This window comes from Ceratotherium simum, chromosome 38 (assembly GCF_057802395.1).
Source record: "Ceratotherium simum simum isolate JZ-2026a chromosome 38, ASM5780239v1, whole genome shotgun sequence".
Classification (NCBI taxonomy): domain Eukaryota; kingdom Metazoa; phylum Chordata; class Mammalia; order Perissodactyla; family Rhinocerotidae; genus Ceratotherium; species Ceratotherium simum.
In genome coordinates this window covers 86,005-103,740 of record NC_141937.1, presented here as the reverse complement: position 1 = coordinate 103,740, position 17,736 = coordinate 86,005, and the positions used below count along the sequence as shown (strand labels likewise).

General features: G+C 44.8%; 1 protein-coding gene across 1 annotated transcript; it reads right to left on the bottom strand.

Annotated features, from left to right (window-relative positions):
* Positions 1-4,605: 4,605 nt before the first annotated feature.
* PDCD2 (programmed cell death 2) lies at positions 4,606-11,115 on the bottom strand. Its single transcript, XM_004443238.3, has 6 exons — positions 10,799-11,115; positions 10,082-10,324; positions 9,362-9,493; positions 7,938-8,041; positions 6,390-6,503; positions 4,606-5,125 (listed from the first exon to the last, which is right to left on the bottom strand). The coding sequence occupies exons 1-6, from the start codon at positions 11,079-11,081 to the stop codon at positions 4,967-4,969; spliced, it is 1,035 nt and encodes a 344-aa protein (XP_004443295.1). The 5' UTR covers positions 11,082-11,115; the 3' UTR covers positions 4,606-4,966.
* Between the last annotated feature and the right edge of the window lie 6,621 nt (positions 11,116-17,736).

Genomic DNA, 17,736 nt, shown 5'->3' with positions numbered 1-17,736 from the left:
TTTCTTATGGTCTCTGTCTTGCTATTTGCAGATTCGTGGTGTAGGTCAGTCTGTTCCTCTGTTCTGTGTTTCCTGCAAATGGGCGCCTGCATCCAGGGGCTTGATCCCTTTGTAAGACTGTGGGTGATGTGTTTTTTTTTTAGCAATCAAATGTCTGGTTGTGTCTCTTTCATTGATCCATTAATTTGTTAGTGGGTAGCAAACGATGAAATTCTAGTCATTTCATTTCTTTTTCATTTATTTGTTGGAATACTTTTATAAAGTGATCACTTCAGATAGCAGGATAAATGCTTGCTTCTTTCCCTTTAAAAGTTTTCAAGATAAAATACCTCCTGAGTTCATACTGACCTATCCAGTTCATATTCAGGACTGCAGGGTTTTATTTGACCTATTCTATATTCTACATTATTTTTTACATAGAGAATCCTTAATTTTTTTCTTTTTTTTTTTTGATGAGGAAGTTTGGTCCTGAGCTAATGTCTGTTGCCAGTCTTCCTCTTTTTGCTTGAGGAAGATTGTCGCTGAGCTAACATCTGTGCCAGTCCTCCTCCATTTTGTATGTGGAACACCACCACAGCATGGTTTAATGAGCGGTGTGTAGGTCTGTGTCAGGGATCTGAACCCAAGAACCCCAGGTTGCTGAAGCGGAGCAGACGAACTTAACTACGCCGTCAGGCTGGCCCTGAGAATCCTTAATGTTTTTTTTTTTTTAATTGATGTTTTAATAGTTTTTAACATTGTGAAATTTTGGGTTGTACATTTTTATTTGTCCATCACCATATATGTGTCTCCTTTCACCCCTTGTGCCCACCCCCCACCCCCACTGCCCCTGGTAACCACAATACAGTTTTCTCTGTCCATGTGTTGGTTTATATTCCACATATGAGTGAGACCATACAGTGTTTGTCTTTCTCTTTCTGGCTTACTTCACGTAACATAATACCCTCCAGGTCCATCCACGTTGTTGCAAATGGGACTGTTTTGTCTTTTTTTATGGCTGAGTAGTATTCCATTGTATATATATACCACATCATCTTGATCCAATCATCAGTTGAGGGACACTTAGGTTGCTTCCACTTCTTGGCTATAGTGAATAATGCTGCATTGAACATAGGGGTGCATAAGCCTCTTTGGATTGTTGATTTCAGGTTCATTGGATAGATTCCCAGTAGTGGGATAGCTGGATCATAGGGCATCTCTATTTTTAATTCTTTGAGGAATCTCCATACCGTTTTCCGTAGAGGCTGCACCAGTTTGCATTCCCACCAGCTGTGTATGAGGATTCCTATTTCTCCACATCCTCTCCAACACTTGTTGTTTTTTGTCTTGGTGATTATAGCCATTCTAACGGGCGTTAGGTGATATCTTAGTGTTGTTTTGATTTGCATTTCCCTGATAATTAGCGATGTTGAACATCTTTTCATGTGCCTGTTGGCCATCTATATATCTTCTTTGGAGAAGTGTCTGTTCATTTCCTCTGCCCATTTTTTGATCGGGTTGTTTGTATTTTTGTTGTTCAGTTGTGTGAGTTCTTTATATGTTATGGAGATCAACCCCTTGTCAGATACATGTTTTGCAAATATTCTCTCTCAGCTGGTGGGTTGTCTGTTCATCTTGATTCTGGTTTCGTTTGTCTTGTAGAAGCTCTTTAATCTGATAAAGTCCCACTTATTATTTTTTCTTTAGTTTCCCTAGTCTGGGTAGGCATGTCATCTGAAAAGATTCCTTTATGACCAGTGTCAAATAGTGTGTTGCCTATATTTTCTTCTATGAGTTTTATAGTTTCAGGTCTCACCTTCAGGTCTTTGATCCATTTTGAGTTAATTTTTGTGAATGGCGATAGCAGATGGTCCCCTTTCATTCTTTTGTGTGTGGCTGTCCAGTTTTCCCAACACCATTTACTGAAGAGACTTTCCTTTCTCCATTGTATATTCTTAGCTCCTTAGTCAAAAATTAGCTGTCCATATATATGTGGTTTTATTTCTGGGCTTTCACTTCTGTTCCATTGATCTGTTTGTCTGTTTTTGTACCAGTACCATGCTATTTTGATTACTATTGCTTTGTAGTATGTTTTGAAGTCAGGGATTGTGATGCCTCCAGCTTTGTTCTTTTTTCTTAGAATTGCTTTAGCTATTCGGGGTCTTTTGTTGCCCCATATGAATTTTAGTATTCTTTTTTCTATTTCCGTGAAGAATGTCATTGGGATTCTGATGGGATTGCATTGAATCTGTAGATTGCTTTAGGTAATATAGACATTTTAACTATGTTTATTCTTCCAGTCCATGTGCGTGGGATGTCTTTCCATTTCTTTATGTCATCATTGATTTCTTTCAATAATGTCTTGTAGTTTTCATTGTATAGGTCTTTCACCTCCTTGGTAAGATTTATTCCTAGATATTTTATTCTTTTTGATGCAATTGTAAATGGTATTATCTTTTTGAGCTCTCTGTTAGTTTGTTATTAGCATACAGAAATGCAACTGATTTTTGTAGATTGATTTTGTACCCTGTGACTTTGCTGTAGTTGTTGATTATTTCTAATAGTTTTCCAACGGGAGAATCCTTAATTTTTAAAGACATGTGGGATGATGGGTTGGAATATCCCGTAATTAGTCATTTACTTGATCTCATGTTAATCGTGCAACAGTCTTAGAATAACAGAATACTACCGCCAGTACTATTATCAAAAGCACCTAAACATTTTTTTGCTATGATCTCTGAATTGTTAAAGGATGATGAGATAAGCACTCAACATGTGACATACAAGGACAGGTCTCTCTACAGTAGGGAGAGCTGTCTGGGCCCAGCAGAGGTTTTGGGAAGCAATGGAATGCCTGGATTGGTGATTGAAGTCCTCTGCAGGAGCAGTTACTGGGTGATACAAGTCAGTCAGTTTTATGGTGTTTTTAAATGTGTCTTGACATTTTGAGAGGCAACTGAGTTGCTTGATGTCTTTAATTTTTTTTGTTTTATTTTTTTCGGTATTATTTATTGTCCACATAGTTGCTATTTTAGTTGGTGCTCTGACATTTTCTTTCCAGTGATTTGGACTAGTCTGTCTCCAGGTGGAAAGGCCCTGTGAACTTCTGCCATCACCTCCAGAGCTTGGTGGGGATACACACCTAAAGGACAGTGTGGCTGGTTACTACCCACATGCCTGTGAGAATGTCCACATCATTGGTGATGTCTCCACATAGACAGACCCTAATGAATTCGCCTGAAAAGTCCTTTGTCAGGATGCTGTTCTACTTTGGAAAACTGACTGTAACATAACCTGAATATAAGATTTACAATTTGGGATAGAAAGGCCCCACTAATCCACTTTTCCAGAAGCCAGAGCATCCTACCAAGTGTGTGACTCTTGCCACTAGTTGATGAAAAATTTTAATGTTGTGTCCTCCAGGAGTCACGGGCCATATCACCATAATTATAGGTGATTCTCACGGATTTAGTGCCCTCAGCCTCAAACCACCACTCTCTCCCTCTTTAAAAGTTGTATTTAAAAGTAGCCTAGTAACAAATCTCCCCATGGGAATTCCATACTGCAGTTTCCCATATGGTACTGGATGTAACTATATTTTATATGCACACATCTTTATGAATTACATATACACACACAATGTGGACTTACAGGCCAGAACTTTCTGATATAAAAGTATAATGAAATGGCCATGCAGTCAATGACATTAGCAGATATTACCTCCAAAAAGATGTGTTTATGTTGCAGTGTATTCCAGGGTTAGCAGGGATGTGTATGGGATAATGTGAGCCTGTGTGGATTAAGGAAATAATGATGAGAAAGTTATCAGAATTAGCTGTTGGCTTTCAAGCACTTATCAACAAGTGTGTCTTCATATTTGCCTTAGTGTTGGGCAGGCAGCACTGGTATTGCGAGAATTGGAAATTATCCCCAGATAATTGTTAAACACTAGAGGCTGGGAGGAGCCTTAGCATGGTTAACAGATTTAGGAACCACTTGCATAAACAGATGCTTCAGAAACAGAATATTCCACACTTGAAAGCTGGCCTCAGGGCCTTCCCTCAGGCTGCTGCCTCCTGGGCCACATGGTCCTGGGGCTGACCTAGGGAAAATCCAGTGGCTGATTCCTGCATCCTTACTTGGGTTTACGCCCCATGTGTAGGGCAGTATGAGATGGAAAGGGAAGACCATCACTGTTGCCTTTCAGTTTCTCGTCCTGTAAGCAGTGCCACTAGCTCACCAAGGTCAGTTTTGAAGTAGAGCTTCTCTTCAAGATCAGGTTTTCTGATCACAAACCTGTTTTCCTGATCTAGCTAACTTTGCTGCTGCTGCTGCTTCAGAATCACTGGGTACCCCATTCATTGCACCAGCCTAGTGGGGTTCAGTATTTTTCTCATGTTCTTGGCTTCTATATATGCCAGAGCCTGTGACAATCACCTGATTATCAGACAAGTCTCTTGGGGTTTTAGCCAAATATTTTTGTTTTAACTTTGCCAATTTCAGAGGGGGAAATGCTGAGTTTGACTTACTTAGGCACATAACCTATTTTTATTGTAGAAATATACATATAAGAAAAGACATCATTTTACTTAGCCCACCATTCAGTTAACCAGTTCACACCTAGTGTTTATCTTTCCTCATTTATTCCTGTGCACATACACATGTATAAATATTTTAACAAAAATGTGATCATACTATGAATACCACTTATAGTGGTATCTTGGTGTCAGTTCAGATCTGTTTTTTTGGTATGCATATAGGTCTATATCATTAAGACTACATAGCCTTCCACTGTATAGGTACACCAAGATTTATTTAATTCCCTGTCACTGGTAATTTTTTTTCCACTAATGTTTAGACATTTTAATGCCTAAAACAACATCTTTGTACCTCTATCTCTGGTATAATTATTTCCTTAGGATAAAGTCTAGAAATGGAATTGCAAGGTCTAAGAGATTGTGAGCATTTTTAAGGCTTTATGTTGCCTTTAAGGTCTATCTGTTACATCTTGCTTCCAAACAAACTCCTCTGTGTAGCCAGTGCCCAGCCTACAGCTTTCAGCACACGTGAAGATGGCCAGGACACCCCAATCAACGCTCCTGCCCAGTCTGTCGGCCTTTAGGTAGTTGAGCAGCTGAGGCATGACCTGAGAAGAGGATGACACAGTTAGAGCCCTGCTTCAAGGCCAGGAGCACCGTCTGCTTCCTACAGACCTTCAGTGCCAGGGCACTTACAGAGACCTGGTCTTTTCATCCCCATACTACACAGGATTATAGACATTACACAATTAACATATTTAACAACCTAAAAATATTTTGCAACTCTGTTTCTTCAGAACCCATCTCTACTTCATTTGGTGTCTTTCTTTTCCATTTAAGAAGTTCCCAAGTATAAGATGATCAGCTGATCTATTTGGCCTGGCTGTCAATTTAATTTTTTAAAATTATTAATATGCCACAAAACAGTGCTAAGACTTCTATTTGGGCAACTTTTATTTTGTGTCATTTAAAACCTGAATAGCAGATGCTGTTACTATAAAGAAACACTGACTAGTAGTAATGAGTATAAAAAGGAAATGTACTGATGTATTTGTATAGAAAGGGATCGTGGAAGTCAAGTGGTCTAATGGGAAAGAGTGAAGAGGCGAACTGCCAGCAATGACAGGAAATCACTTCATACAAACACCGTCTGCTCCTCTTGGGCCTCAAGAGCTTTGGTACTAAGAACTAACCAGTGTTAGATACAGTCCTCATAACTGCTTCTTTACTCTAAAAAACAAATATTACCTACCACTTCGTAAGGTTAGTGAATCCACAGTTCAAGAGCATTTCCACCCAACCCAAATGGATTTTGATGCTAACAGTTTCTTTTGAAAAAACATTTACCTTAATGATTACATCCATTTGTTTTCTTAACAAATCTACAAACCAAGACTAAACAGAGTAAGTGTTCTAAAACACTGCTCTCACAAAGTACAGTCAAAAACCTTAACTAATGGAACAAAAAGGTATATTATTTAAAATTACAAAGGTAACAATGGAGGCACTAAAAATAATGATATAACCACACTAGGAGGTGGGGGATGGTCTAGGTGGTATCAGCAACGACATCTAAATATCTCATTACTGCAGAAGTCAGTCAACAGATAATGTCTAAAAACTAGTAAACAGAAATATCAGAAAAAGCATGTTATTTAGAGATAGAAATAACTACCAGATAAAGCAGTAAAAGACAGTTTCCTCCAGGAAACAAGCCCTGAGGTGGGGCAGGAAACAGTTTTCATTATAGGACACGTTCCCTAAAACTAGATGGACTCATGTGCATTTATTACTTTGGTAAAGTTTTTTAATGTTTAAAAAGATAAATCTACAGGTGATTATATACTAAAATAGTCTTATTTAAGGTCATACCTGGAATTCAAATATTCTCTTGGCACCACAGGGGCAATCTGGAATATCCTTTTCCTGAGGAATATTTTCAGCAGAGATCCAGATGGGGGCAATCCCTCTGCCGTATCTGAGAATCTGAAATCAATTAGGATCACATTCACATCAGCATCTCACCTAAGAGTTTTCACCGTGAGTGTGCGATCTGATGGTCATCTGGAGAAACTCTGTACGTGCTCCTACACTGATGAAACACTGCTACCCCCTCAGACCAAATATTTCAGCTTATCTGACTCAGGATATCAAAAATATATATCTTAGATGATAATATGGTTAGAATCTGAATCCTATGAATATTTTGTGAAGGGACTAACAATAATCCTGTTTACCCATTAACCAGGTTCTGAATACAAAATGTAGCCCAGAGTGTCTGCTTACCTTCACACCGAGATAAGGAACCTTAATTAAAACTTTTAAAAGGCACAAATACCAAGTGAAGCACGGTGTTTAGATAAATACTAGAAATAAATTTCATTATAAGATCTAATATAACAACTGAACAGTTTTCCTATATTTTGTTAAAAGCATATGCATTGCTAAAAACCACATTTTCAGTGTTTACGACCTAGATCTATTCTTCCTCTAAGCCCCTGGATATTTATTTCATCTAGTGACTGGCTTATGGGAATTCAGCTGAATTTTCTTTAGCGATTTATGTTTGTGGAGAGGGAAGGTTAAGGGGAATAATGTTGATGGAAGAACAGAGATAAAGAAGGGAAATGTGGGGCCGGCCCTGTGGCTTAGTGGTTAAGTGCGCGCACTCTGCTACTGGTGGCCCGGGTTCGGATTGCGGGCACGCACTGACGCACCGCTTCTCCGGCCACGCTGAGGCTGCGTCCCACATACAGCAACTAGAAGGATGTGGAACTATGACGTACAGCTATCTACTGGGGGGGAAAAAAAAGGGAGGATTGGCAATAGACGTTAGCTCAGAGCCGGTCTTCCTCAGCAAAAAGAAGAGGATTAGCATGGATGTTAGCTCAGGGCTGATCTTCCTCACAAAAAAAAGGCAGGGGGGGGAACGTTTATTGAACACTATGTGCCTCCAATCTCCCATAATCCTCACAACCACCCTTATTTTTTTCACACTTTAGATGCGCTCACATCAGTATATAACTCAAGGATCTAGGGTTCTTCCCAACACCAAAGCCCATTACTCTTTTCACAAAACCAGTGTTTACAAGCCAAAGGTCCCTGTTGGAAAAACGGGCAAAAATATCTTTTTTCTTTCATTTTGCTATTGGTGCCTAAACTCCAAGTATCACAGGCAACGTCTCACTCATCTCCTATCCCTGATGCTTTCTTTAGAAATGAATCCTATATATTAACCGTTAGTCTTTCAATAACTATTAAAAGGATCAGCATCTCCAAAACATGTTTCCATATGTACCATCTGTGTTAGGGACTCTTGATTATAACGCTTAGTATAAAGAGTTACTTCTTCTCAGGGATTATACCCCTGAAACACCACCTGAAAAGAACACAAGAAGGAGCTAATGAGTTCTATTTTACCTGTTCTGGTTCAAGGGCTATTTTAGTTTTAAACTTCTGGAAAACGTTATCTTCCCTGGATTCATGTTTTGCCATGGAATCCAATTCTTCCTCAGGTGCTTCATCTGGAAAATTGTCAACATAACTATTATGGCAACAGGAATGATCCCCAAGATTTGACAGTTCACACGTGCTGAGCGAAGACAGTTTTAACTAACCAACTTAGTGTTAAATCAGATGGTGAAGGCCAGACGTTTCCACAAGCTTTCCCTATCTGAATTCATTAAGGTTGACGCTTTACGACCATCTCAATTTCCAGGTACTCCATGAAGCATTATTTACTATACAGGCTCCGAGTGAGCACTTCTCTTTAAAGCTTCAAACTGAAAGAACAGCCCAAGTCTTGGGCTCAGGACACCCAACAAACGTGAGCTCTTCTTGTCACAACTGTCTGTATGCTGTCGGGACTCTTACTCAAATCTCTTCATGTTGCATATACTTCTCTCCCAGCTGGTACACTCATTCAGTCATCACACGCTCTCTGTGGACCTACCAGCTCATTGCTTGTCCACACTCATCTCCTGGAATCTGCTGAACCACTGCTGTCCCCAACAGAATTTAGTCTTTGTAACATGTATCAAGGAATATTTTTGATATCCTCTGAGTAGGAAGAATAAACCATTAAGTTGACATTCTAATCTAAAATCTAATTTAGATTCTAAAATCTAATTTTGTGGTAATGAAGAGCCCAAGTTCTAGAATCAGTCAGATGTGAACTCAAACTCCAGTTCTAAAACTTAACAACTGTTCAGTTACATGACCAAACAGGTTACACCCAGAACCTCAAGTTCCTCACTGCAGAATAGGGTAGAGCTTCTAATTTATCGTGCTGCTGTAGGGTAATAAGATCATGTGCAAATAGCGCTTGGTGCAGAGTAAGTGTTGTATAAATGCTGCCTACTCATCATGCCTTAAGTATTTGGTCAGCACAAGCGCTACTCTGGACTGCCATCATCTCTGATAACTAACAAAATCGTGTATCTAAAACTGGCCAGATGAAAGAGAAACTAACTTTTAAAGGGCTTCTGCCACCTGTCGAACATATGCTAGGCACTCTCACGTGCACTGTCTCCATCTGAGAACAGATCCAGGACCCGTATGAACTTACCAAGTTTCCAGCATCTTATGCGGCCCTACCCAAGGGACCACTTGGATACTTCCTCTGACGTGTCTTTATAGGAACCAGAACGTACCTGATACATGTCAGGGAGGGAGATACAGGAAGTATATTTTCAAATGAGGCAATGTTTGAAAATTATAGGCTGCAGCCTCCAAAATCAGTTGACTCTTCCTGTCAGCACCTCTCTTCTTGACATACTGAGCCCTTTCCTTCAAGCATAATCTTTAATCACTTAATGAAGGAAGTTCTGAAGCTGACTCCTTACCCATGCTCCCTCTAATCTCTGATTCATCTTCTTTTTCCACAGTTTGAGGTGTAATCTCATCTTCTGTTTCTATTACAATTTCAAATTCTGGAAAAAGGAAGTTGTGGTCTGGAACTGTAGTGTCCAAATTATCTGAAACAAAAAAAGGTAACTAGCATTATTAGTAATCATTTGAAGATAGTCTAATTTGTTATTTCTAAAGTATATTCCATGTACTAACAGTTTTCCATAATGAATTAATATATGTAGCTTTAGCATTTTTGGCTACAGATCATAAATTAAATGCCTATATTCAGTCAAGGCTAGGACATAACGGAGTGGGCAAGACCTCAGAGCTCCTCTTTTTACGTTACCAGAATTTTAGACAGGATTATACCTTTTCTAATTGTTATCCTCAAAATAAAAGATTTGGGGGGCCGGCCCAGTGGTCCAGCAGTTAAGTGTGCGTGCTCTGCTGCTGGCGGCCTGGGTTAGGATCCCGGGTGTGCACCAATGCACCGCTTGTCAGGCCATGCTGTGGTGGTGTCCCATATAAAGTGGAGGAAGATGGGCACAGATGTTAGCCCAGGGCCAGTCTTCTTCAACAAAAAAAGGACGATTAACAAGAGATGTTAGCTCAGGGCTGATCTTTCTCACAAATAAAAAAAAAATAAAAGATTTGGGTTGGTAGACACTATGAAACTGAACTGAAAGTTAAGAACAAAAAAAGAATTGACTTACCTGATTGTGTACAAGCTTGCTTATGTCCCAGTCTCCAGTCTAGAGTCTGATGCTCCTTACTGCAGTAATGTGCCCTGTGACATCTGGAGCACGTTTTGGGGCCTAAACAGCCACAAACCCTGCAGAGATGAGCACCAGACTTGAGCTGGAGGCACATGGATTCTCCTGTCTCGGGAGGAGGATCCTCAGAAGGCGGCTCATAGGAGTAAAAGTCATTTTTCCTGGGTAGCTGATTTCTGAAAACTAAGAGAAAACAAGGAGAAATGTAAATACTTTAATACAATATAGCAATTCAAATATTTGAGCCTCACTCCACAAATGAGTGAAAAGACATTTCTTAAAGAGAAAAACAGGGAAGTTTTTGCTTTCAGGGAGCTTATTTTCTGGGAGAAGAGAAAAGAAAGAAAAATGAAAAAGAACAAGAGAATTTTTTTAGAGTCCAGAAACTGCCTTGGTGCCCACACTGAGTGGGCTCTCTGAGCTCGTTCACGATGACCACGAGGGTAGGTGAGGTCAGAGATATGGACAAGCTATGGGGACAGGCTCTCTCTGAAGTTAACACGCCGGCCCTGCACCAACCGAGCAACCCGAACGCGGGTGCGCGGATGGGAGGGGACGCCTTGGAGACTCCGGGCGAAGGGCGAGGGACGCGGGGGGCGGACCCAAGGCGGGGGGCGCGCGTCGTCCTCCCAGCCTCGGCCCCGGACGGCGGCTCACCGCGGAGGCCGGCGCAACACGGCGGCGCGCGGCAGCAGAAGAGGAAGAGGCCGCGGTGGAAGGCGTCGGCGCGGCCGGGCAGCGGCGCGTACAGCTGCAGCACGAAGGCCAGCGGGCGGCCGCACAGCACGCAGGACATTTCCGCAGGCCCCGGCAGCCCGGCCGCGCCGAGCCACGCCGGCCGCCCGCCCACTTTGCTGGGGAACTGCTCGCTGCGCAGCCGCCACGCCGGCGCCGCCTCGGCGAAGCCCAGCTCGGCCAACCCCGCGCCGGCGGCCGCCATGGAGCCCGCAGAGCGGGCAGCTCGGACGGCCGGAAGGCGGAAGTCGGGCACTGGAAGGCGCGGAGGGCGGCGGGAGAGAAGTGATTGGACGATAGACGCGAGGGGGCGGGACTAGGGAAACCGCCCTGGTTTGGCTAACTCCCGCGTCCTGACTTTCGACCCCGTGACTGGGGCGGGTCGCGTCCACCCACGTGGGTTACGGGGCCTCCCGCGGTTGTTTAGGAGAGCCACGTGCTGCAGAATGCAGTCTCTTTGATTTTGAGCCAGTCTGGCCTGTCCTGAGCGGACAGTTCACTTCTGCTCTTCTTGGGGCAGCCCGGGGACATGCGGGGGCGGGGTTCTGCGGGGCTGGGGTGCAGCTACTTTTGGTCCCTAAATGTCCACGGTCCACGTCATTAGTAATGGGGTGAAGGGTGACATGAGGGGCGATTAGGATGGGGTTAGGGCGAAGGGTTTAGGAGGGGGCCAGAGGGTTAGGGTTTGGGATTTGTGCTCCCTATTAGGGATTTTGGGCTCCCAGCCGGGGTTAGAGGTGGGGTTAGGGGGTTGGAGAGTTAGGCTTAGAGGGTGAAGCGTTAGGGAATGAGGGATGAGAGGATCAAAGTCAGGCTTAGGTGGTCAGAGTTAGAGGCTCAAGGTCAGGGTCATCTGGGTTGTGGTCAGGATTCAGCGGGTCAGGGTTGGGGTTGTCAATGATGAATAAATGAAAAGCAATAGGGTATATTGGAGTATATGAGGAAGCCGTTTGGTTTAAAACTAATTTGGCCCAACCTTGTTTTTCCAAAATGTCTGATGTGGTCTGTCAAGCATGCATTGTACATCTGCTTTAAACATTTTCAGTGTCCCAAAGAATGGTGCCCTTAAATATTGGGATGTAACTTCTCCCGTATCAGCATTTCTTTCAAGATAAGCATTTTTCCCCAGAAACTAACAACTGGTTACTGACCTGCTTTAACTCATCTCATGACCACTGACCTGCTGACCACTAAACTCATCTCATGACCACTGACCTGCTGACCACTGAACTCATCTCATGACCACTGACCTGCTGACCACTGACTTGCTGTGCTCACCTTGTGACACTGACCTGTTCTGCTAGAAAAGCATCTCCAGACTTTAGTGAGAGATAGTCCTGTCCTATGTGGTGTATGCTGTTTGTTCCAAGACGGTATATAACCACTCTGTACACCCCACTTCTTCAGACAGCTTCCTTCCCTGGTGGAAAAGTTCTCCAGGGCTATAGTCCTCAAATGGAATCATAATAAACTCACCCCAATTTTTATTCATAGATTGATTATGGGTTATTTGTGTTCACATCAACTAAAAAAGTAAATTGGCCAGTTATTTTACCCACAAAACTTGTTTATCTGAGAATAGAAAAAAGAATCGCAATTGGGGATGTGCATGCTATGGTGGACCACAGGCAAATCTGGTGAGACAAGAGAATGGGCTTGCTTTTATAGTAGAAAAGGGGGAGTTGGGGGCTGCTTACAAGGAAAGTCCCTTGGAGGAAAGTGATAGTTGGCTGAGTGTAGTGGTTTCTCACTGGCTTATCTGTTGCTGGGCGAGGAGAGAAATCGTCCTTCCTTCTAATGAGTAGTAAAGTACTAAATACCTTCCTGTCAGAGATGCCAGCCTAAGTCTCTTCCTGTCTGGAGTGATTGACATGTATGGTAGGGCGGGAGAGATCCCCCTACAGGCCTTCCCAACTTCAGTTGAGTTGCAGTGGCTCTTGTTCATTTCGCAGGGCAAGGATCAGGGCTTGAGGGTCTGCAGTCTAGAGTTATGTTCTAGAACTTAGGGTGAGGATTAGAGCTTCTGTTTAGGGTTTGGGGCTTGGGACTAGGAGTTAAGAATAGGGTTTGGGGGTTAGGGGTTGAGTGGGAAAAGGATGGGGGTTAGAGGGGTTAGAGATGTCAGGTGTAGGGTCAGGATTTATGGTAGGGGTTTAGGGGCAGAGTCAGAAGTTAGGGTCAGGGGTTGGAGTGAGGGGTAGGGTTAGAGTTAGAGTTAGGGGTTAGGGTCAGGTGTAGTGGTAGGGTTAGGGGTTATGGGTTAGGGTTGGGGTTAGAGTTAGAGGGTTAGGGTCATGGTCTGGGGTTAGGGTTAGAGGGTAAGAGGGTTAGGCTTGGGTAAGTGTCGGGTGAGGGGTCAAGGGTTAGGGTAAAGGTTAGGGTTAGAGGGTTAGGGTCAGGGTGAGGAAGAGGTGTGAGGGATCAGGGTTTAGAGTTTAGGTTAGGGTCGGGCTTTAGGGTTGGGGTAAGGGCTAGGGCTGGGCCAAGGCTAAGGTTGGGGTTAGGAGTTAGGGGTTAGGGTTAGGGTAAGGGGTAGGGGTAGGAGTAGTGGTAGGGATGGGATGGGGCTTGGGGTTAGGGTTAGAGTTAGGGTTAGGTTAGGGTTTAGGGTTTAAGGTTTGTGTTAGTGTTAAGGTAGTGTTTAGGGTTGGGTTTGGGTTGGGGTTGTGGTTATGGCCAGGGTCAGGTTCAGGGTCAGGGTCAGAGTCAGGATTTAGGGTTAGGGTTCTGGTTAAAGTTACAAGGTTAGGGTTAGGGGATTTGGGTTAGAGTTAGGGTTAGGTTTAGGTTTAGGTTTAGGTTTAGGAGTAGGCATTAAGGTTCAGGTTAGGCTTAGGCTTAGGAGTTATGGGCTAGGTTTAGGTTTAGGTGTTATGTGTTAGTGGTTAGGAGTTAGGGTTAGGGTTAAGGGTTAGGATGAGGGTTAGGGGCAGGGTTAGGGTAGTGTTGAGAATAGAGTTAGGGTTAGGGTTAAGGTTAAGTTTAGGACTAGGGCAAGGTTTAGGGTTTTAGGGTTGGGTTTAGGGTTTAGTGTTTAGGGTTGGAGTCGAGTCAGGTCAATGTGAGGTCAGGGTTTAGGTTTAGAGTTAGGCGTTATCATTAGGGGTTAGTGTTAGTGTTAATAGTTGTGGATAGGGATAAGGTTAGGGTCAGGGTTGGAGTCAGGGGTCAGAGTTAGGGTTAGGGTTAGGAGTATGTTTCAGTTAGAATGAGGGTGTGGGTGAGGGTGAGCATGAGGTTTAGAGATTAGGGTTATGGTTAGGTTTAGGGTTATGGTCTGGGTCTGGTATAAGGGGTAGGTTTGGGTGTAGGGTTAGGGGTAGATTCAGGGTTAGGGTCAGAGTTAGGGTCCAGGGTAGGGGTAGGTGTAGGGCTTAGGGTCAGGGATGGGGTCAGGGAAAGTGTCAGGGTCAGGATTAGGGGTATGTTCAGGCATATGGGTAGGGTCAGGGTCAGGTTCAGAGTCAGTGTCAGAGTCAAGGTCAGCAGTAGGAGTAGAGGTAGTGGAAGTGGTAGGGGTAGGGTTAGTGTTGGCTGTAGGATGAGGTTGTGGGTTAGGGTTCGGTTTAGGGTCAAGGTCAGAGTCAGGGTCAGGGGTATGGGTAGGGGTCTGCTCAGGGTCAGAGTTAGGGTTAGACTCAGGGTCAGAATCAGATTCGGGGTCAGGACTAGGGGTAGGGGTAGGGATAGGTGCAGGGTTAGGGTTAGAATTAGGGTTAGGGTCAGGGTCTGGGGTTAGGGTTAGAGGGTAAGGTTTAGGGTGGGTTGGTGTCAGGGTCTGGGATCAAAGATTACAGTTAGGGTTAGAGAGTTAGAGTTAGGGTCAGGATGAGGAATAGATGTGAGGGTCAGGGTTGAAGGTTTAGGTTAGAGTGACGGTTAGGGTTAACATTTAGGGTTTAGGGTTAGGGTAAGTGTAAGGAGTAGGGAAGGGTGTTGGTTGGGTTTTGTGTTGGGGTTGGGATTAGGGTTAGGGTTATGCTTAGGTGTTAGGGTTAGGTTTAGGGGGTAGGGGTTAGAGGTTAGGGTAAGGGCTAGGGCTAGGCTAGGGCTAGGGCTAGAGTTTAGGGTTACAGTTTAGAGTTTGGTGTTTAGGGTTAAGGTAAGGGAAAGGGACAGGGGTAGGAGTAGTGGTAAGGGTAGGGTTTGGGTTGCGATGGGGGTTGGGGTCGGGGTTAGGGTTAGGATGGGTGTTGGGGTGGGGTTTAGGGATAGGGTTAGGGTTAAGGTTAGGGTCTGCTTGGGCTTGGGCTTGGGGTTGGGGTTGGGGTAGGTTTAGGTTTAGGGTGAGGGTTAGGGTTAGGGTTAGTCTTAGGCATTAGGCGTTTGGAGTTAGGGCTAGGGCTAGGACTAGGTCTATGGCTTAGGGTTAGGGTTTAGGGTAGTTTTCAGGGTTTGGGGTTAGGGTTAGGGTTTATTGTTGGGATTGGGTTTGGGGTTAGAGTTAGGATTATGCTTAGGCGTTAGGATTTCAGGTTTGGGTTAGAGTTAGAGTTTAGGGTTTATGGTTAGGATTGGGGTTGGGGTGGGGGTTTGGGTTAGGGATTATGATTACGATTACTGGTCAGAGTTTGGTGTTAGGGTTGGGTTTGGGGTTAGAGTTAGGTTTGGGTTAGGATTATGGTTAGGCTTAGGGTTTAGGGTTAGGGTTAGGGTTAGGGCTACAGCTAGGCCTAGCGTTAGTGTTAGGGTTAGGTTATGGTTAGGGTTTTAGGGTTTGGGATTACAGGTTAAGGTTGGGGTTAGGGATTATGGTTAGGGGTTAGGGTTAGGATTGAGGTCAGGGTCAGTGTCAGGTTCTTGTGTAGGGATAGAGGTAGTGGTAGGGGTAGTGTTAGGGTTAGGTTTAGGGTTAGGGGCAGGGTCAGGGTAAGTGTTAGGGGTAGTGGTTAGTGTTAGATTCAGGATCAGGGGCAGGGGCAGTTGTAGGGGTAGGGTTATGGTCCAGGGCAGGGTCAGGTTTAGGGTTATGGTCAGGATCAGGGTCACCTTCAGGGTTATGGTCAAGGACAGGGTCAGGGGTAGGGGTAGGGTCAGGGTCATGTTAGGGCAGAGTCATGGGTAGTGGTACGTGTAGTGGTAGGGTTATAAGTAGGCATAGGTCAGGGTCACACATAGGGGTAGGGTTAGTGTTAGGGTTAGTCGTAGAGGTAGGGTAAGGTTTAGTGTCAGGGTCAGCATAATTGTAAGGGTCAGGGTGAAGGGTAGGTGTAGGCATAGGGTTTGGCATAGGGTCAGGGATAGGTTCAGGTGTAGGGGTAGGGGTAGGAGTAGGGGTTAGTGTTAGGGTTACTCTTAGGGGTACCTGTTGGGGAAGGGGTGGGGGTAGGATTTTGGTTCGGGTAATGTTAGGGTTAGGGTCACGGTCCGATTCAGTGGGTCAGGGTCAGTGTCATGGTCAGGTTCATTGTCAGGGACATTGTCAGGTGTAGGGGTCGGGTCAGGGTCAGGATCAGGGTCAAGGGTATGGGTAGTAGTAGGGTCAGGGTTAGGGTCAGAATCAGAGTCAGGTTCAGGGTGAGAGTTAGGGTCAGGCTCAGTGTCAGATTCGGGTCAGGGGTAGGAGTAGGTTTAGGGATAGTGGTAGGGTTAGGGTTAAGGTTAGGGTAGGTGTCAGGGTCAAGGTCAGTGGTAGGGGTAGGGGTAGGGTTAGGATTAGGGGCTAGGGTTAGGTTTAGGGTCGTGGTCAGGTCAGCGTCAGGGGTACAGGTAGTGGCAGGATCAAGGTCAGGGTTGGGTCAGAATCAGGGTCAGATTCAGCATCAGAGTTAGGGTCAGGCTCAGGGTCAGGGTCAGATTTGAGGTCAGGTGTAAGTGTAGAGGTAGAGATAGGGTTAGGGTCAGGGTCAGGGGTAGGGTTGACCCTGACCCTGACCCTAACAGTACCCTTGCTCCTACCACTACTCTTATCCTGACCCCTAATGCGGACCCTTACCCTGAGCCTGACACTGACCCTGACCTGACCCTACCCTAAACCTGACCCTGATCCTGACCTAAGCCCTGACCCAACCTCTAAACCTAGACCTACCCCTACCTCTGACCCTGCAATGACAGCGACCCAGACCCTAATGCTAACCCTGCCCTACTCATAACCCTTCCCCTTCCCCTACACCTACCCCTGACCATGACCCTGTCCTTGACCATGACCGGATTCCTAATCCTAACCCTACCCCTACCCCTACACATACACCTACTCCTAACCCTACCCCTACACCTACACCTGACCCTTCTTCTGACCCTGACCCTAACCCTAACCCTACACCTACACCTGTGGCTACTACTTACTCTACCACTACTCCAACTCCTGACCCTACACCTGAACCTGGCCTTGACCCTTACCCTAACTCTAACCCTAACACTAACCCTAACTCTACCCCTAACCCGACCCCTACCCCTCCCCCCACACTCACCCCTACACCTGACCCTGACCTCGACCCAGTCACTGAACTTGACCCTAACCTTTACCTTACTGCTACCCCTACCATTAACCCTATGCCTACCTGGACCCTGACCCTAACTCTAAATATAAACTTACCCCTAACCCTACCACTACCTGTGCCCATGCCCCTGACCCTGAACCTGAGCTTGACCCTGACCCTGAACATGACCTTGACCCAAACCCTAGCCCTAACCCTACCTGTACTCTAACCCCACACCATACCCCTACCCCTAATCTGAACCTGATCCTGACACTGACACTGCGCCTTCCCTGCCCCTAACCCTATTCCTACCCCTACACTGACTGCAACACCTACCCCTAACACTGACCTTTACCCTGACCCTGACCCTAACCTGAACACTAATGCTACCCTAACCCTAACTCTACCACAATACCTACACTTACCCTTATCCCTACTGCT